At 37.1% G+C, this 21,988-nt stretch overlaps 1 protein-coding gene across 3 annotated transcripts in view; it reads left to right on the top strand.

Annotated features, from left to right (window-relative positions):
* Positions 1–21,988, top strand: part of PPP1R9A (protein phosphatase 1 regulatory subunit 9A) — a 206,017-nt gene that overhangs the window by 146,858 nt on the left and 37,171 nt on the right. For all 3 annotated transcript variants that reach the window (XM_067562172.1, XM_067562171.1, XM_067562170.1), the window contains exons 6-9: positions 4,292–4,427; positions 12,092–12,247; positions 17,080–17,133; positions 19,593–19,822. In XM_067562172.1, the coding sequence (XP_067418273.1) occupies positions 4,292–4,427; positions 12,092–12,247; positions 17,080–17,133; positions 19,593–19,822 (576 nt within the window). The remainder of the gene's footprint in view (positions 1–4,291; positions 4,428–12,091; positions 12,248–17,079; positions 17,134–19,592; positions 19,823–21,988) is intronic.

Genomic DNA, 21,988 nt, shown 5'->3' with positions numbered 1-21,988 from the left:
GATAAATGCTCTATATTGCATGGGTCCACAATTTATCTTATGGGTATTATCATCACATGTATACATATCACAGATGTCTTAATGATATCCATCTAGTAAAAGCTTGGTTAAGATAGTTAGTTTAAACTAGAATTAATTTTTGCTATATTGTCCCTTCATTTGTTGCTTCATAGGACAGAAGAATGCATGATAAACATGGATGGTCTCCATCTTTACTTACAACAGCCATGTTAAGGACCCACCTGCTTCCATTGATGAGTGAGAGTTTGGCCATTTTATTCATGTGGAATAGTAGTAGGCCCTAAAACTATAGATCAGAAGAGACAGGACCGGGTTGTAGTTGATGCTGTGTCAGTATGTGGAATGGATAGGGCAGAGAGGCCACAAGGAGGTCATTTTTTCCCTCAGTCATGGTGAAGTCACAATGCCAGATTTAGCGACAGAAAGATCCGAGTGCCAGTTTGAGAACTGGTTTAACGAAAGTTAAAATGCTGATTTGTGTTCTCATTACCCCTATGTTTTTTGTTAACATTAAACAAGCTAACTATGTTCTTTGTGAATGGTTTGTTTTGTTCTCTAGCTTGGACTCATCATTTCATATGGGATCACTTTAGTCACCTTTCTTTCCCCTTTGGAAGTCATCCTGGGCTACTCTGCTTCTGTGGTGTGCAATTTATCATCAAATTTTATTCCTTTCTTCTAATCTATGACTTCATGGGTAGTCTGACACACAATAGATTGGCAATTTAAATCACTCTGATTTAAACCAATTTTAAGCATGATTTAAATAAACAAGCAAGAAACCTCAATTTAAAGCATACACTTTAATTGTGTATTGCATTTGTACTTTTTAGTTATTTTCTAAACATAGGTTGATTCTCATTAGTTGGTAACCATTGAAACATATTTGCAACTTGACCCTTTATACTAAATGTGATGCTTTTTTTAGCTAACCCTGGGGATACACTATATTGTACATATTTATTTAAGCAGTTATTTAGCTTAATTTACGTTTGTTCAGATTCTTAATAGTTACATTTTTAATGTGTTAGAAAAGCGTGATTGATGCATTGTTTACTAGATGGTGATTGAGTTTTTACTTGTGATTTTTGCCAAAGTCTATTTGGATGAAAATTCAAATTTGATTAAAATGCACAAAACATATTTTACATATTTTAACATTTTTGTTAAATAAAGGTACTTAAAAAGTGCTGGATACATCAGAAAAGCTTTCAAAACATGTTTTGCACTTAAACAAAGGAAGTATGACTTGTAGTTAATTAATTGAACTGATTGTTTCTGATCATCATGTCATTTAAGATTTTAGAACTAGCAGATCTTGCCCTCTCACACCTAGTTTGCATTCCTAGATTTGAGGAGGAAATTTTCCTGCTTTTTCAACTTTGGCTGGACTAGTCATTGAATTAAACTAGTTGAATAAACTGAAATGAAGAAAATACACTTTCTGCACCTGCAAAAGAGGCGACTGCTGTCAAAAGCTGGTTTAGCACTTCAGCAAACTCTGGAGCTTTAGTCCATGACTTCCACCAGTTCAGTGGGTTGACTTCTTTTAAAACTTGGCATCAAATATGTACTGCTTAATATTATTTGATGCATTTAATTTAAATGATTTTGATAGATTATAATAAGTGTAGGCCTTAACATAGGTTGTCAATTTCAAAATAATTTTAAATAGTTTTTTTAATGCTATATTTAATTTAAATACAAAAATCCAATTTAAATTTTAAAAAATCAGATTTAAAAAAAAAAATCAATGATTTTTATCCACCATGGTCTGACAGATTAGTTGGCACATGGAATAGGCTCGGGTTCATCTACTCATGGGAACTAGTCTTACAAAGATGCCAAATCCCAAATGACTTTCAAGAATGCATAGTGCCATCTAATACAAATCAATTTTTTCCTTTTACATAGAATATAGTACATGCTCCAAAGTCTTATATATATTCATCATTTGCTCTAAATGTTCAGGAAACAGCTAATTCACCATATGGAATGTCTCCGTGGCCTGATTTTGCTTTACAGCTCTGAGTAATGTTTTTCATCTGCAAGCAGCTAATCCTCTTTCTAGCACGTTAAAAAAATACTCTTCTAACTTTGACTCATTTAAACTCTTAAGTGTATCTCACCAGTTTATAGCATTGGTATTATAGTATGAATACCTGTCTTTACTACTGTAGTACACCGGAAATCGAATTACAGTACATCCAATGTACTGAAAAAAATCTGTGTTACAACCAAAGCTGATCCTAAGATGTAACTGCTGAAAACTAGATCTGAAAGCAGTGGGTTTCAACCAAAGAAAGGGAAATGCCAACAGGGAATAAGTTTCCAACCTGCAGCAATAACAAACTTTGGGAGAATAGTGTAGTGACAGAATTTCATGAAATAACAAGAAAATGTAAATGCAGTTTAAAATTAGGAAAATATCATTAGTATCCTCTATAGATATATCCATGGGAAAAGATGAAAATCAGAAGCCAAACTCATTGGACAAAAACATAGAGATAGTTTCTCCACTGTAGTGGGGGTAGGGGAGGGGCTGCAAAAGTGTGTATAACAAGATGGAAATGCCCTCCAGGCAGAGGAGGAAGAACAGTAGCTCTGTAGCACACTCAGAGAATCATAGAAGATATGGTTGGAAGGGACTTTGAGAGGTCATTTACTCCAACCCCCTGCTCAAAGCAGGACCAACTGCAACTAAAGCATCCCAGCCAGGGCTTTGTCAAGCTGCACCTTAAAAACCTCTAAGGATGGAGATTCCACCACCTCCCTAGGTAACCCATTCCAGTTCTTCACCACCCTCTTAGTGAAAAAGTTTTTCCTAATATCCAACCTAGACCTCCCCCACTGCAACTTGAGACCATTGCTTCTAGTTCTGTCATCTACTACTGCTTCTAGTTCTGTCATCTAGCTCCATCCTCCCTGGAATCCCCTTTCAGGTAGTTAAAGGCTGCTATCAAATCCCCCCCTCATTCTTCTTTTCTGCAGACTGAACAAGCCTAGTTCCCTCAGCCTCTCCTCATAAGTCTTGTGCTCCAGCCCACTAATCTAATAATTGTTGTTGTCCTCTGCTGGATTCTTTCTAATTTATCCACATCCTTTATGTAGTGGGGGGCTCAAACTGGACACAATACTCCAAATGTGGCCTCACCAATGCTGAACAGAGGGGAACAATCACTTCCCTGGATTTGCTGACAGTGCTCCTACTAATGCAACCCAATATGCCGTTAGCCTTCATGGCAATAAGGGCACACTGTTGACTCAAATCCAGCTTGTCTACTGTAACCCACAGGTCCTTTTCTGCAGAACTGCTGCCTACCCAGTCAGTCCCCAGTCTGTAGCAGTGCATGGGATTCTTCCATCCTCAGTGCAGGACTCTGCACTTGTCCTTGAATTTCATCAGATTTTTTTGGCCCAATCCTCCGATTTGTCTAGGTCACTCTGTATCCTATCCCTATCCTCCATCTTATCTACCACTCCCCCCAGCTTAGTGTCATCTGCAAACTTGCTGAGGATGCAATCCAACCCATTCTCCAGATCATTAATGAAGATGTTGAACAAAACCGGCCACAGCACCAACCCCTGGGGCACTTTCCTTGTTACCGGCTGCCAATTAGACCTCGAGCCGTTGATCACTACCCGTTGAGCCCGATGATCTAGCCAGCTTTCTATCCATCTTATAGTCCATTCATCCTATCCATACTTTTTAAACTTGCTGATAAGAATACTGTGGGAAACTATATCAAAAGCTTTGCTAAAGTCAAGGTATATCACATCCATTGCTTTCCCCACATCCACAGAGTCAGTCATCTCATCATAAAAGGCTCTCCTCTCCCCATGAGCTCACAGAAATCTCTTTATGCTGCTACTATGTGGTTGGTCTTTTGCAGACTTATGGGACGAAGTGTGCTGCAGTTATTGCATTGGAAATGATGTATATATGTAATGAATGTGCCCTGCTCTGGGTCTAAATCCATGGACTCCACACACTGTGGAGGGGGAATTTGGAGTCTGGACTTCAGGGCATTGTGAGTGTGGTTTGGTTTGGTTTGGTTTTTTTAACACAGTCATTTCATGGCCTGGTCACTCCATGTCTGCTGTATATTGTTTCTTTTCTGGCAAGAATAGTCTACATAGCTGTCTTTGTATATGGTCATAGCCAGATCAGAACTTGTGCACAGCTAATATACATGTGGCTCTGACCAAAAATCAAATGGAGCTTGAGACAGGACTGAAGAATAATCGTGTTTAATGATGTTTTATGCAGGTTTGTAGTTGGACGAGAAAAACCAGGACAAGTAAGTGAGGTTGCCCAGCTGATTAGCCAGACCCTAGAACAAGAGCGTCGCCAGAGGGAGCTCCTGGAACAGCATTATGCACAATATGATGCAGATGATGACGAGGTAATATACTTGTTAGCGTTCCTCCTCTTCATTACTTCATAATGTTCCCTTTTCAGTTTCCACTTAATTCTTTCTCATGTGCTTTGAGATAATGGTGAGTGGAACCAGTGTCATATGAAATCTAAATCTATTCTGCCATGCCTATAAAAACATACATCTATGTTTTACTAATACATATATTCCTGTAGTGCTCAAAGATGTAACCATGCCCACAGTGAAGTACATAAGTTTTTTAATGAATATAGATCTTTAAGATTGCTTCAGCCTGAGGCTGTTTTGCGCTAGCCAGCACAATGGCTGGTGCATATGACTATGAATCTCTTGAACATCTGGTAGGAACCTTGTCCTGCTTCTCCACAGGAGGGAAAAGGCCCCTAAATGCCCTTCTCCCATTAGCACAGCTCAGAAGCGTAGGACCAAATTTGGTCTAGATTTTCTATACAGTCAGTCAAAGAGACACGTGGGTCTACTATCTATCCCTCCACCAACTCTAATTGCTTCTTTACAGATTTTACCACAGGCCTTTCTTCAGGAACAAAGTCACTTACTAAGTTTCTCAGCATGTATTTAAAATAATCCTTTTGTTCCAGGAGAGTGAACATCAAGTTGATTGACACTTCTGTAAGCATTGCTCTTTTGTGGAGGTGTCTGCTGTGTCTATATTAAGGGAAGGAAGTTGGTTTGCTAATACACTGAAGTATTATTCTCTCTCTGGAAAAATGATTATTTTTTTATCTTACCCCAAAAAATTAATTACAGGATCTGCAGAGACACGCATTAGGGCAATTGTTCTTTATTGTCCTCAGTCTTTAGTAAATGAACTAATAAGAAGCGTTGTTTTGAAACTTCCATCTAATCTATTTTTTCCTTTTGGGTATATGATGGACCTCGGGGATTAGAATGCAGATTAATCCAGACCATGTGCAGCCTTTACTGACATGCATATTCAGAGTCCTCATGTTTACATCTCCCAACACCCACAATGTACACATATACTCATTCTAAAGCCAATAGGCTTTAGCCTTGCAATCCACTTAAAATGCCCCTCTCCCTTCCTCTGAGGGTAAGACAAAAAGCAATGGGTTTAAATTGCAGTAAGTGCGGTTTAGGTTGGACATTAGGGAAAACTTCCTAACTGTCATGGTAGTTAAGCACTGAAACAAATTGCCTAGAGAGGTTGTGGAATCTCCATCATTGGTGATTTTAAAGAACAGGTTAGAAAAACACTTATTAGGTCTGGTCTAGTTATTACTTAGTCCTGCCTTGAGTGTAGGGGACTGGACTAGATGACCTGCTGAGGTCCCTTCCAGTTTTACACTTCTCTGATTCTGATAAACATCTGTTGTCTGAAGAAATCTGTTTCTCACCTTTTGGTGACCTGCTCCAACCCACAGACCTTATGAAATCATTATCAGTATATATACATAACTTCTTACATATTGTCTGTACATACATTTCACACTGATTACGAGGACCAGTGTGACTCAGGCTTTCAGTAGAGACCTTACATGACTCTCTGGTGAACTGGTATATAGATACAAGACCCGGGGGATCCCTGTAACCCTTAAGTACCCCTGTGCCCTCTGCCAGTTGTCACCAAGAAGTCCCTGGGTCACAGTTAATGTTGGGGATTCAGTAGGTGACACTATTTCCTTTGACTCAATTCTGAACTAATGGCCATAGAATGATGTTAGAAAATGTGTTGTTGGAGGTGCCTTCTTTCAGGTAGACCTGGTGCAAAATTTGCTCATCTCACTGTTGTTTTTTTAGGGTTGACAGAATTTGATTTTTATTTTATTGTAACTTGGATGGATATCAATGTTTATTTTTAAGCTTTTTTTTCTATTTTTAATCTATTTAAATTTTCACATATATGTAAAATTATGGGTTTTAAGCTTTTTCATTTTTATAGATTTTTATAGATTTAAATTTTCACAGTTGTGGGGAATTATGGGCAGAGTAGACATATAATGCAGAGTAGACATATAATGACAGTAGACATTAAGATTAAAAAAATTAAATCTTTATTACCATTTAAACACAAATTGTCAGCATCACAAGTCAAGATATACAAAGTTGATACGCTTAAATCAAACTCTAATAAGTTTTTAAGCAGCATTTTTCTTACTTTGAATATCTGTAGATTTCTGTTACTGTCAATGGAAATATTTTGTCAACGGTTTGCGTGTGTTCGGTGAAATTAACGTTTACCAACTTTTACTCAGTAGATATCAAATTGATCATGAATTTACCTGCACTGTACATTTTTTTCTGCTGGGTACTTCTAGACAGTTGCGGCCTAGTTAAATCATTTTCAATGTCTTCTGTTCTTCTTGGTATAACCAGACAATTCTGTTACATTCCTTCTCTGCAATAGCTGTATTTCACGGTGGATGATATGCCAGCTGTTTCGCAATCTTGCAAATTTCTGCCCACCCATTTGATATGGACAAGTATTTTTGTGTTTTATTGACAGTTGCGTAAAATATTGTTAGTTTTTTTCATTACCATCAATCATTATCTGAATAGATTTTCATTTTTTATTCTTATTTTATCTGTGTTCAAAGTAACATGAGAATCAGTTTAGAAAATGATATGAGTTACAATGAAGAAGCAAAATATTATTACATTATGTGCATTAGCATCTAAATACCAAAAGATTGTTTTAAAATGGGGATAAATTGTTAAGCAAATCCAGTGTTTCCAATTGTGGTAACTAGAAATGTTGAGAAAGTGGTAGTTGACACCACTTCAGTATACTTCAGGTGCTTTTCATGTGATGAGCTGAGTGTAAGCTGTCAGAAAAAACTGATGAAAAGGTGGCATTATTTGAGACTTGTAGATAAATAAAAGATTAAGCCTGAGTATGATCTTAGTTATGTTCAGTGGACAAAGGCTTAACTCCATCAACTTCACTGGGGTTAGTCCCGATTTTCCCCCCAATATACGTGAGAAGAGAGTTAGGGCCACTCTATTTATTATCAGTGCCATTAAGCAATATGAATTAATATGTTTTCCATTTAGGATAGAAAAATACAATATAGTTACTATTCATGTTTTTAAAGATGATTTTATGTTATCTGCTGCCGTGTACAGCAACGTTGAATGAATAATGTCAAATGAAATCCATCCTGATATAGAGAGATAACAAAAGGCTGATATATCACTTAAGTGCCTGGTTTTCCATAGAACTTAAATGGTGAATAGGCCTTTTGCTGACCTAATTGTATAGGGGAGAATTTCAGCCATCATCAAGACTATATGAATTGAGGTTTTGCTGTCAGAATTCATAACAGAACTTCTCATTCAGCTACTGTGCAGAAGAATTCTTTTTTTTATTTTTTGTTGTCAACCATTTTAGAAAGCTGAGAATGACTTTCAAGGAGCCTCAGGCAACTACAATAACAATAACAACTGTTACCTTAAAAAGGTTTGTTCATTTGAAGCAAATAACTTTTATCTGTGTTTTGCTGTTACTTGTACACTAATTACATTTTCATGTATGGCTTATTAAACTTGACGCAGGATCTGAACAACCTAGTAATAGTTTTATGTGCCATAACAGACAGCAGACTTCATTAATCAGTTTATGTACATTTATGAGATACACCATAGATATTCCCTTACATTGCCATGTTTGTACTTTTTTAACCACAGTTTTTGCATTTAGTTACTTAATTATAAGGGTCCAGTCCTGCCTCTTTTGAAGTTATTAGTAAAACTCCCACTTATTTCAGTGGGGGCGTGAATGGGCCCATTGTCACTAATAATATTACTCTGCCATTGTCAGTATCTATACTGTGTTTATATACTAACATGTGGGCTTGTCTATAGTAGAGGACTTGGGTGTTTCTGCTTCAAATAATTGTTTTGCATCAGCTGAAGCAGAAATGATTGTGTTGGTGCACACTAGCTGCTCTCAGTTGAAGTAAGGTTTTCCCTTGTGTCCACACAAGTGCTGCCTTATACCTATTTGTTCAGAGGAAGAGGATGTCAGTTTTGACAGCAGTCTCATCTGGCAAACCTCCTGCAGCCTGTCTACAATATACTGTTGCCCCAGTTTCACTTAAATGGGTTTAAAAACCAGTTTAGTTAAATTGGTGCAAAACCCTTTGTGAACATGCTTCTTTCTACTTAAGAATGGCTTATTTCAATTTAGCTTAAGTCTGTAAAGAATCAACTTAAGCTAAACTGGTATTCTTAAACCAATTGAAGACTATCTGCATGTGCTTTTGTGCTAGTTTAGCAAATCAGTTTTAAAATATACCTTTATCTAAACTGGTGTAAGTTTGTGCGTAGACAAGGTTTCAGTTCACTGGCTGAGAGTCCCATCTCTGCCTCCATTTAGCCATGCCCATCGCAGATCTTCATAAATACACCCCCAGACACGGTCCCTCTCTGTGGAAATGGCAATTGTGCTGTCTTCCTTGTGGCTTGTTACCTGTCAGCTCCCTATTCTTCTCCTAACCCCTCCGTGTCTCCTGTAGGGTTTGGAGTATGTGATGTATGGCAGAAAGGAGAGATTGCAGGCTCAGTCAGTGCTATCTGTGGAGGAGAGAGGAATGTTTCCACTTAACACCAGCTAATGTTGGTGGGGATCATGGCCAGTAGATGAGAACATTTTGGAGGGTGTGGGGTACTGTGAGGGACATCACTAAAGGAAATGGGGTTGGGAGACCAAGAGAAGACTTCCAGTTAGTGAACTAAGAAGGTTCACCAGGTGAGGGAGCTATCAATTGTGGCAGCTGCCAAGAATGATAGCTGCAGAACTGACGCTACATCAGTTGTGCCAGTCCACATAGGCACTCATTTGATTGAGAAATTAACTCGGCAGCATTTTGAAATGTATTGTACTGATTGCTGCCTCCCTGACAATCAAATGAAGCACTTTTGTGTGTGGATGCAAAGTGCTCTTCACCTAATTAAGAGGGAGTAATAAATGTAATTTTCTGTAAGGCAGACAATGCCTATAAATGGGCATGATGGGTAAGGTAAAAATGCCTCACAAGTAGCTCATAATAACAGAATTTAAATTTGTGATCTAGCTCAGTATGAATAGAAACCAGAAAGATTCATTTCAAATGGTGTCTTAACTCACACTGCAGTGCCAGCATATTTGAAGACTCCAGAGCAAACTTTTTTTCCCCACTCAACAAAAACCAAATTCGCATCAGAATGCATTGACAAGCTGGCTACCTGGTGGGAAAAATCCTTGCCTTTGATATTTAGTTTTAAGGATAATAATATTCTTAGATTTAAGAGACTTTGGTGAGTATTTTAGGCTCCAAAAATTGACCTGCTTTAAAATTTGAATGATCTGATTTGATAATATCTTTCACAATCTGAGTATCAATGTAAAAACAAAATTAAATTCAGCATCCTATAGTCAACAGATGAAAAACACTATTTTTTAAATTGCAAGTTTGAAAGTAAGACCTAACCAGAACAATATTTAAGCTTTGCTGGCATCTGCCACAGAATTTCACTAACAAAACCCAGAGTTGTGTTCGAGCTCTGCCCAGGGATTTGGGAGTTGGAGCAAGTGCCATATGTTTCCTATGCTGTACGATATCATCGATAACACTGGTGCATTAACAAGAAAGTAAACAAATCCATGCTAATTTCAAGCACCATTAGAAACAGGAAAACAATACATGTGTTGTTACATGGAAAAGGCCAGCATTCAGTTCCACTATCTATAAGCTTGATTCTGCAAACATGAATATGAGTAATTTTGTTTATGTGAGTAGTCTCCTTATATTCAGTGTGTTATTCACCTGAGTAAAACTACTCATGTACATAAGTGTTTGCAGGACTGAGCTCTAAGAATATATTCTAGTGAAGGATATAAAATTGAAAGCAGTAAAAGAAGGATAAATAAATAAAATAATTTGGAGGAATATGTAATTGTTCTGAAGGTCCTGTTTCAGCACTGAGGACATATAAAAATATATGTATATTGTACAGAATATACTAAGTATGTAAAATATATGTATATTGTATATAGTGTTTATATATACAGAATATGTATAACGTTATTACAGCTGCACATATTGAAGTAGGCCTCATCGGAGTAATGTTCATACTTCCCACTAACATTTTTGAAGTGTGGATTGTTATACAAGGGGATGACATAAATGCTTTGTAATATCTCTTTTTAGTGAAAGGATACTAGCAAATTCTTCATTTTACAACTTTATTTATTTATTTTTTTTTTACTCTTTATAGTAGTCTTAAATTGAAACAAACAAAAAAAAAGGTTTCTTTTTCTGTGAATCTTAAACTTTCCTATGAGATGTGCTATTTAGGTGAAAAGTGGTAATGTTTTTTATACATTTATTGCCAATTATATTGTTCCTATTTGTGTATGTAGCACCTAGCATGTTATTAGCACTGTTTAAATAATGAGGTTGATTGGCAAAGGCACAAATGGCAGGCAGGTACCTAAGTCCCATTGAAAGGCAATAAGAGTTAGGCACTTAAATGCCATTTGACCCTTTGAAAATCTCCCCCAATATTTTAAAATATGTTTTAATAAAAAAAGGCACTAGCAGTTATAGAATTTCGAGCTTGATGGGACTAGATTTATGATGATAATCCTGTGCACTTTCATCTGAGGATTTGAGAGCACTTTACAGATGTTAATTAAACCTCATAACACCTATGTGAGTTAAGTAGTAGTATTCCCATTTTACATAGGGGGAAGCTGAGGTGCAGTGAGAGGTTAAATGTCTTTTCCAAGTTTACATAACGAGTCAGTGACAGAAATGGTGACTTGAACTCGAAAATCTTGACTCTTAGGGCCAGATTCTGTCCTTCAGGCTAGCAATGCAGAGCAGCTGCAATGCCTTTTTAACTGGCTGCATGAAGAGTCCTTCAGAGCCGGGGAAACCCAGATGGCCTAGGGTCAGCATAACCTCTCCCACACCATTCTCTTTGTCACCCCCTGGACCATAGGACATAATAGATTAGCTTTCTGACCAGCCAACCCCATCTGGCATAGCAGAGCCCCACTGCAGGTACAGCACATCACAGATATTAACCCTTACATGATGTCAATTCTAATTCTAATTTAAGGGTTGTTGTCCTAATTACATATTAGTTTAGGATTCCCAGTAGTGATTTGCAATAATTATATGCCTTTTTCTTTTTCGTTAACATGATATTGAATTTCCCATTGTTGAGAAATGGTTTTCAGCCTAAGGGTCACTACCTCCAGTGGGTTTATAAACAAGTGCCAGAGGTCAGCACAGCCCTGTCCTTTCCAAATTGCTAAAAGTAAATGGTGCCCAGATAGACCTTGGTTAAATGGAAGAAGGGTCTTGCTTCTGAAAAGATTGAGAACCACTAAACTACAGCTTTATAAAGGCAGACTGACCTTTTTCTGAAAATGCTGCGGTCCTATATTTTTGTTTTCCTGTAACCTGATGCACAAAAATGTTATGATTGAGCTGTACTTTTACCACTGAGACTCCGAATTGCTTGTGCCAGATCTGAGAGACTATAACCTTTGTTGCATGCAGAATCCTGTACGTGCACGCTTACTAATCTCAGTGGCCACATGGAAGTTTTCAGGTGTTACAGATTTAGCTTTTTAATTACAGTGCAAATAAGCCATGTCTAGTAAGAAAATAACTGAAATATTTTAATTCCGTAATATTAAGACAGGGGAATATGCTACAGATGAAGAAGATGAAGATATGGGACCTGTCCTTCCAGGAGGTGACATAGCAATTGAAGTGTTTGATCTTCCTGAAAATGATGACATGTTTTCCCCAACCGAACTGGACACCACCAAGCTTGCTCACAAATTCAAAGAGGTAAGCTGGACAACAGGGCGAGATTTCTGAGACAGCACTGGTTCTTATAATCTCATTCTTCAATGCTTTGGATTTCCCTTTGAATAACAGAATTGATTTCCATTTTATTTGTATAATCAATAGTTGTAAATGGCTCAAGCGGTCATGCTTTTGAAATAAGTGAGACCCATTTTCTCAGTTGTTTTTCACATTTGTTGCCAGATAACTGTTGTGTTGACAAAGGCTTCACAAAGCATGAATCGTTAATAGTGCACCTTATTAGAACTCAGAATAATTTACAGTTTGATTAATTTTCAACAAAAAAATTCCTTTTATGTCTCAGCATTTTATTTGCAATTTTCCAACAAGGAGAAGAAGCTGTGAGTTTCATTACGGGCTGATCAATTATCTTTCTAAAGAAAGGTTTGGACCTGTAGTGCAAACCTTAAGGTTTGAACCTGTAGTTCATTGACAGACAAAGGGGCTAAACTTCAGTGAAAATGAATGTGATTGACTCTCTTAATTCCCTCTACCCACATCACAAAACCACTCATGAGTGTACTGCAGTGCGACACGTCTGGCAGTTGGTTTAAGAAAGGCTCCTTTTTTGGAGAAGCAGGCATGTTGCAGGTTGGGGTTGAGGTGCTTTGAAGGAGCTGTGTGGGAAGGAGGCTTGCATGGTGGCTGCTTGTACTAAGTCTGGCTTGGATCAGCAATGTTAGTTGCATCAGAGAATCATTCACAAAGCATGACAGACATATATCAGCTCTAGTGCCACTGTACTTTAGGTTCTGAACTCTTGATATGGTTTGTGCCTCATCTTCCACAAAGTGTGGTTTCAGTGGGGATGTGAGATGTATGGTTGCATCTAGTGCTCCCTATGTGGCTGGAGTGATTGGGCCAAGAACCATGACAATAAATATTATCTTTTTAAAATAGGGTGAAGATGGAAGGGGTGAAAGCAGCCGGAGCCTCATGGGGGAGGTGAGCGGCAGAACCCTTATGGGGCCAGGGGGAGATTTAAAAGAAGCAGTCTCCCCTGGCCTCCCAAAACTGTTCTCTTATTTTCTATAAATACATATGATTGGCACTGAGAGTCAGACATAGAGGGTAACCAGTCACTGAGTCATTCATTACTCAGCTAGTTTCTTTTTCAGTCTTTAGATGCTTATTGTTCATAAGTGTTACTCTATGGAAGGAGCTTTTCAGCACCTTTTGACATTGACTCTCCTCATCGTGATGGCTGTTTTTAAAATCCCAGACTATTGACAATGGTGAGCTGCTGTGTTAAATTCTGTCCACACTGATGGTCTGATTCTCCACTACCTTGCATCCTATGTAGTCATGTATACCTGTTCGAAATAAGTGCATAGTGCTTATAAAATACTTCCATTCTGATCTGGTAATGTTTACATCCATTTTGCTCTCGCTGTGTAAAAGGCTATACAAAGTCAAAGCAGCGGTGGGCAAACTGTGGGCCTTTAATCCAATTACCCTTAGATCTGTGCTTGAACATAGTTCTCATTAACTCTATTAAACAGTTAGATCAGCGAGTGTGGATTGTGTTACACTGTGTTAGACTATGCCGAAACTGGCTTTAAACTGTTTATGGAACTGGTTTACTTAATGCACTCAAAGCCCCAGTGTAGATGATATCAGAATGGAGGGAGCTGGAAAACTGTAATTCCAAGTGGCTCTGAGAGAACTTGATAAGGAAATGTAACCACATAAGTCCTGCTTATGTTAGAGCTGAATCTTTGATTGCTAACCCACATGGTTATAATCAGAATATGAACACAGCTTTATTGTTTGTTCACTGACTGCATTTAACAAGATATAGCTAAGTTTTGTTGACATAGTTAGTTTATGGTATTTGCCCTGAATTCGTTGAACATTAGAGGTGCTACTGGCGCTGTTCAAGCCCATTCTGGTGTTTGTTGGGGTTGTATTTAGAGAGTAGCTATTCTTTCTTATTCTTATCATGAAGCTATATGACAGTATTAAATAACAGTGGATTGGATATAATCTTCAGACATAACAGTGCAAATGAAAAATATGCTCAAATAATTTTGAAATGTCTCTTATTTAGAAACCTTATACTTTTGCTACACATATTTCCTTTAGTAAGGAAACTGGAATACATACATATATTTTCTTGATTTTTTTTAAATGTAATCTGTGCATATTTGTAAGCAAAAATAAAACATAGTTGCATAACCAAACACCTTTTGAAATATTGGATGAACTTGGAGAGAGACTTTTTTGCGTTTCTTTCCCATTGCAATACAAAAATGTAACACTTGACATACACACAGAGACTCTCTGTGGTTTTAGACAAGTCACTTTAAACCTTGTTTTCTTTTGATAAAATGTTGACAGTACTATTTACGTTGTTGTGAGAATAAATTAGTTAATGTTTGTAAAGCATTTTTGAGGATGAAATATGCTATATAAAGTAAAGTATTATTGTTAACAATGGTTCTGTATTGCATTAGACAAACTTACAGTGCTATATATAAAAATCTGAAATAATGTTTGCGTACCAAAAATGTACATAGTACTGTATAAAACATAGAAAGAAACATGCACATCCCATTCACCCAAGGAACATGCATATAATATGAAATCTAAAATCCAGATTTGCTTGCCAAACCATTTAGCTAGCTCCTTATTTAATGCTAAAACAGAATTGTACAAAAATGTCCATTCTGTCTCTGCCTTCAGTCAAAGAAAAACATATATTTGCTCTCTATATTGCAAAACATAATTTCTTTTGTCCAAACAAAAACATTCCAAATGTCCAGTCTACACATTGATGTGTTTGTAAGAAAAGTCTCTCTCTGCTTCTGTTTCTACCTCAGTGGGATCTGCTGTATCATGTGCTGATTCAATTATCTGACTGAGTGATCAGTATTCATTTTTTATACTTAATAAGAGAAAGCATAAAAATAACAGATAAAACCATCTGTACCTGAGCAGATTGTAATTTATGCAACAGTTTGGGGTTTGTTTGTTTGATATAAGACTGTTTAATAATAGTCTAAATATAGTTTGCTTGCTTGTGAGCTTTTATAGGAGGGATGGAGAGGGGCTGCAAGCAGATGACCCAAGGCATTGAATCATGAACTTTCCCTTGCATCATCACCTCTGGAAAGGACATAGTCTATTACAGACATGTTCCCCTTCATCTCACCTTATCCCAAGGCAATGAGATAGCTGATCTAAGTAAAAGTTTCTGAGGTGTCTCTCTTCTAATTTTCCCTGTTCTTCCTCCATCCTCAGGAGAAATTGTTTTTCTTGTCACTCACGATCACCAGTCTCATCCAGGCCTGGCAGTGCAGGGACTCAGATGTGGAGCAGTTCAGAAGTCTGACACATGGATCCTTCTTGCAGATACTGAATATAGCATCTTCCTTACAAATCCTCCATTCCCATCTGGCCAGAAAAGGAAGAGTCCAGAAATTCCTCCTTTCCTGTCATAGTTCCCATGTTGCCACATCTAGTGCTTGAAGGATGGAAGGCCCACTTAAGTTCTGTGGAGACACTGTTGCAGTGAAGCTCACTGATAAAACACTGCATGGGGACTGGTGCCAGTGTTAAGAAGCAGCTGTGACTGCTAGTCCAGTCATAATGCTATTTAAGCATTATGCAGAGATTATGCATTGCACATTTGGAGAAGATACATTCTGTTTTTCATACAAAAGAAAAAATCTGGCTGCTTTAAGTACTAATCATATCCCAATCTTAACTATTGTGTCACTACCATTCAGCCTTCATAACCTGTAATAAAGGTGTAGATACTTCAGGGTAAAGTCACATTCGAGTAAATATAAGCATTCTTTTAAATATATATATATATATATATATATATATATATATATATATATATATATAATAACAATCCTTACCCCACAGGAATCCCACAATCACAGATGGTCCAGTGAAACTGCAGTGTGCATAAACTATAGACTGAGAGCTTGTCTTCATTGCACTGTTATCTTGAATTGTAACTCCAGTTTTGAACCTAACCCGTCTGCAGTCCGCATGCAGAAATCTCTAGTTTGAGTTAAGTGGCGCTTTAAACTAAAGCTAGATGGTCTGTCAGATATAGGTTGAAGCTTGAGTGCTACTGATGCTGAAGCTGGTAATACAGTGAAAACTCAGCAGCAGGCTATAGCTCAAATTAGCACTGCTCATCAGATGCTAATCACTCTGTGTAGCTCTAGTGTAATATTGCAGTGTGGCTGCCCTCACCCAAATTAGTTTAGCTCAAGTGAAATAACTGTAGCTAACTGTTGCAGTGGAGACAAGCCCTATGAGAAGACCACTACTTTTCCGTTTCCTGTTGTACTCAGTACCCGAGTGTATGGAGTCCTCCCTGCAATCTTCTCTATCATTTGGAGCTATTAAATCATTTGTTTCTGTATTTGCTTTTTGTGACATGCCTGCTTAATCCAATCAATGGGACTTTCTAAGAACTCCAGCGTGCGCTGGGACATTTTCACATTCAAATCAGAGGAGAGCAAAACTAAGCAAGATAAAAGCTGTCTTCATCTCCCTCTCTCTCTCTCTCTCTCTTTTTTTTTTTAAGCACAAGATGATTGTTTTTGCCAAACAGATTGGGTGTCCTAATCTGAAATTATGAGTGGTTAGGCAGAATCCTATCTTTAATTAGGTTACACAGACTGAGTCATTTTGCGAGCTAGACATTTTAATTTACAATGTACTGCACTGCAGCACTTCTCTAGGCCTTCTGCTGTGTAATAAGGTATTCAACTGGCAGCACAGGCTTTAAAAATATTGGAGCACTCAATCTCTTAGTTCACTTGTTTATTTTATGCTTTCAATTTTAGTTGCAAATCAAACATGCAGTTACAGAGGCTGAGATTCAAAAGCTGAAGACAAAGGTAAGTATCAATATATAGATATTTCATGCTTATTTTTTTCTCTTTATCTGATGGAAAAGATACATATCTGTATGTAAATCAAAGTTCTTATTAAGAAAGACTGATTAAAATGAAACTCAGATTAAGTTTGTTTAGGTGTAAATATTCCAGTAAAGGTGTTAGTAAATATACCTGTATATTAAGAGAAATTGCTAAAATATCTAGTTTCCATGAAATATGCATTTTAAAGGATAACAATGACTAAAAGACAGATTTTTAGCTTTATACTGTACTAATGCATTTTCTTTAACAATTCTGTAAATTATATTTTGATTGAATAGTTGTAGCCTTCTTAATAGCTTTTTGATCAGTAGAGATCTAAAGACTAACTATTTTTTTTCTTCCCCCTATGACTTTTGGCATTTCCCTTTCATTTAACTATTGATTTATTTGAAAGGATTTAATATAATATTTGCTTTTACATACAGAAGAAACTACTGCATACAGTATAAAACCTGTCTTATAAAAGGCTAAAGCTGATCAATTTAACGGAGAAAATTATCTCACAGTTGGATCTTAGAAATTAGATTTAATTTATTCTATTAATAAAAAAGAAAATGTACTTTTCAGATGTTTGCCTTATTTTATACTAGTGTAACCTTTAGGAGTTCAGTTTTTGATAATGATTCAGTTGTCGAGTAAATAGCTTTTATAATATTTTATTATAAAAAAAGACAAAAGAGTAATTTTTAAAATTGAAAAGTGATTCAGTTGATTTTTTTTCTCACAAACATCCACGCCCAGCATATAATTTGCTCAGTGTTTATCAAATAGATCTGCTAAGATTACCGTTAAAAGGAAATTGTGATTTTATTTTATGTGCACTCCCATTGTTCTCCTTCATTTCAGAAAGCCAGAAATCTCTTCCCCTCCTTCCTGTTTAGGCTCTTGTTAGGCAGTTGCATCCACATGGGTACACTTTTGCGCTCATGCACAGCCCCATTGACTTCCCTGGAATGCCTCATGGATGTAGGCATTCACTTCTGCAGATAGCAAAGTTGCAAGATAGGGATCATTGTCTTTTTCTTTATGTCAGACATTTTTCCCTGGCCTTTAGAATAGAACCAAAATAACAGGGCTATTTTTGGTTAAACTGCCAGTCAAACAGTAAATTCAGTTATTCTGTTTGTGTGTGCCTCACTTATTATATCAGCACAGCTTTGCCAATATAAGTTAACTGCTGTTGATAAATAAATAGGCTGTGCATAAAACAATATCTGCTTTTTGTAAATTGTATGGACTTTAATCTGCAAGGTGCTGAGCAGTCTGGCCCTGATCCAGCCAGGCATTTAAGTCTGCAATTAGCTTTAATAATAATAAATAATATCTAGTTTTAAATAGCACTTTTCTTCCATAGATACCAAATCACATGAAAAAGGAATTAAGTACTACTGAAGTGATTGGGTAAAAAATCCTGACTCCATTGGATTAATGGAGAAATTCCCATTCACTTTAGTGAGGCTAAGATTTCACTCAGTGGGACCACCCAGGTGCTTAAAATTAATCAAGTGCTTAAGTGCTGGGCTGGATCATGGCCAGAGTGCTCAGCACTTTGCACACAGAACCCTATAAAAATAATGGACATTTTTTCTATCAGTATTATCTCTTTGATCATTTAAAAAATAAACCAAGATTAAGATTTGTAAACTAGAACCAGATTTTTCCTATTCTTATAACAGTTTTAAATTAGTTGAAATATTGGGTTTAAAACTTTACATGTCTGTTTAATTTAAAAAAGCTTCCAAATTAAAATTTGATATTAGCTCTACTGATATTTCATTCAGTGTATTAAGATCCCAATCGGGTTTTTTAGCTTTCTAAATTACAGTGATTGTGACTAAGAAATTATCATAGCATGAAAACTGGTGCAATAAATTTGAAGCGCAAAAGAGTTTCTAATTTCAAAAAGAATGCAATTAGCTAAATTAGATACAATTAGCTTTTCCTCCCTTGTTTTCTAACTAGCTTTCTGGTAAAATCAAATATAGACATTACAATTTGTAATTCTAATAATAAAAATATTGAGTTTCTTAGTTCGTAGTGCTTACTAACATACTGGTTGAGATCCATGAGGTAAAATACACTCCCAGTGCTGTACTACATCCCAGGCACACCACCAGAATGCGCCAACATTAAAAAGCTGGAATTTTAAAAATGCTAGAACATTCCACAGGAGCATAGAAACTGCAATGGATGCCAGGAGCAAAAGGCTCAAATTAATTTAAGTTTATTTTTTCTTCCTTGTCTAACGTGTATTAGAATGTTCTCATTGTACAGGAATGCTGTTTGCATTCGTAATGCACAACCTTTGCAATCATTAATACACAGCTATTCACACCTCTCAATACTTCAAAGCATCTTGAATTACTGAATTTTAATGCAGCTTTTTACTCTTATGCCACGGTTTTTGCTGTGTCCAGCTACAGGCTGCGGAGAATGAGAAAGTGAGATGGGAACTGGAGAAGACCCAGCTCCAACAGAACATTGAGGAGAATAAGGAAAGGATGATGAAATTAGAGAGCTACTGGATTGAGGCCCAAACCCTGTGTCACACTGTGAATGAACACCTCAAAGAGACTCAAAGCCAGTATCAGGCTCTGGAGAAGAAATATAACAAAGCAAAGAAATTGATCAAGGACTTTCAGCAAAAGTAAGCAGCTGCTACAGGCCAGAGATTAAATTAGTGGCCAGATAGGGAGTGTTTATCTCATATAACTACATCTCTTTTAAAATATGAACCCCAGTGTTAAAGCCCTGTAAGTAAACAACATTTTTCACTTTGCTACTGTGACATGTCTGTGCCTCGGGTAGCCTACCTGAAAATTTGAAGGGCAGGGCAGGCTGCAAAAGAAGAGCAGATTCTCCCAAACTGGTGATTAACACTGCAGTTAGATTCACCAACCAGTCACAAACAGTGCTTCTGATCCCCCAAACTGGTTATCAAGAAGCTAAAAACAAGAAGTTACACTACCCCCTTTATTTCATTTCAGTCTCTGGTTCCCAGTTAGTAAATAGGCCCAGTAAAGAGCTAAGTTATTAAAACTCTATTCCCTTTACCAAAACTGTTCTCCTGATCCCCAAAGGGTCAGCCACATTACCAGACCAATATAAGTTTGGATCTTACCCAAAATACCAGGCTGCCAGCCAATCCTTTAGTAACTAAACTAAAGGTTTATTATAAAGGGAAAGAAACAAATGAGAAGAGAAATGTTAAATGGTCAAAGCAATTAGATACATACAAATAGCTTTAAAGTTCATATGTATCAGATTCTCAGCAGAATTATGGAGTTTGCAGGCTTGTACAGTCCCTCTGGTGTACATTCAGTACCTGGATTGGTCTCAGTCCTTTGTTTCACAGCTTCAGTTGTAGATTAGTTGATTCAGAGGTAGGAAGCAGGAATGAAGACAAGATGGGGATGGTGCAGCTACCTTTTATGTCCCTTTGTCATGTGGCTTGACCCAAACACAGCCACACAGCACATAGCATGGAAAAGCCAGAATTCCCTGTCCCTAGGCATGTTCTTACATGGCCTGGTGACTCATAAGGTGTAGCCCTTCTGGGTTCTTTCACTAGATTCATTGTACCTGTGAGCTCCCTTGATGGACAATTAAGCAGACTTAATGCCGCTGCCATCCAGTCTGGGGTGTCACCCAGAAACACAGAACAAGCTGAAATACAAACATACCAAACATATTTAGACCTTATAATACAAAATTGATACATACATATAAACATGCTTATCAGTCTTAGTGTTTTATAACCTTTCCAATGGTACCTGACAAAGGATATTTTGTAAGATTCATTGTAATTTTGCAATATTGACATCAGTAATATTATACATTAATAATTATATTCCAGACAGCATCACCGCTACCATCAAAACTACTGGGCTTTTTATTACTGAAAAATGTCAACATTGTTAGTCACTTTAAAAAAATGCACAGTGAATGAATTTGCGGTATTCCTCCTTGGAGTGTTGGAGAGCCATGTTTGCAGCAGTTTGTTATGATGATGTTGAATCAGTTTGACTAAGCATTGTTTTCTATTGATGCAACATCAAGAAACAAATCATGCTGAGATATTGTCACACTGTGGTTTTCTTCTTCTTCCTGGCTGCTGAAAATGTTTTTGAATTGAGCTGAACTCACTAGAGCATATCTGAGCAGTTTCTCCTCACCGCCCCATTCCTGACATCTTACATTTATACCACACCTTCCATTCTCCAAATAATTTTATAAATTTTACACTAGGATTGTTTCATCTACTACTTAAATCAGCCATTTCTAGAATGAAACTCAGCTGTCTAACAGTATAAAGCAACAACAGAGAGCATCTCACAGAGGAAGTGAATACTTTAACCCACTGAAACTGCAACGGGATTTTAGGTAGACAAAATGTCATTAGCCAAGCTGGAATTTTGCCAGTCTACCAGAACTAACTGGCATCTCTTGTGAATGGTGCCATTGGATCATTAATGGCCTCAGGTTTTCAAGACAAAAGAAGTTGGGCCAGACCATGACCTGGTGTGAACCTGGTTCACTGGTGCTACCCAGACCTACAGCAGTGGAGGATCTGGCCTATAATTTTAACTGCCTCAAAATCCTAAATTACCTCACAGATTTACTTACAATTTTTGAGTAATTAGTTTTGCACCATAAAAGTTAGAGGTGTAAATTAAATGACAAGATACAGTCATTTTCGTATATAACAGAGCAATTCCATCCCAACTGTAACTGCAAATCTCAACATAACCTGAACTAATGATGCATTATAAATCCAAATTATAGAAAGGTTAATTTAGTTTATCACAGTTTC

Source organism: Emydura macquarii, unplaced genomic scaffold, assembly GCF_026122565.2.
Source record: "Emydura macquarii macquarii isolate MOO-44397 ecotype Brisbane River unplaced genomic scaffold, CSIRO-AGI_Emac_v2 contig_2422, whole genome shotgun sequence".
NCBI lineage: Eukaryota > Metazoa > Chordata > Testudines > Chelidae > Emydura > Emydura macquarii.
The sequence above is the reverse complement of the archived record's forward strand: the minus strand, read 5'-3'. Positions and strand labels throughout refer to the sequence as shown.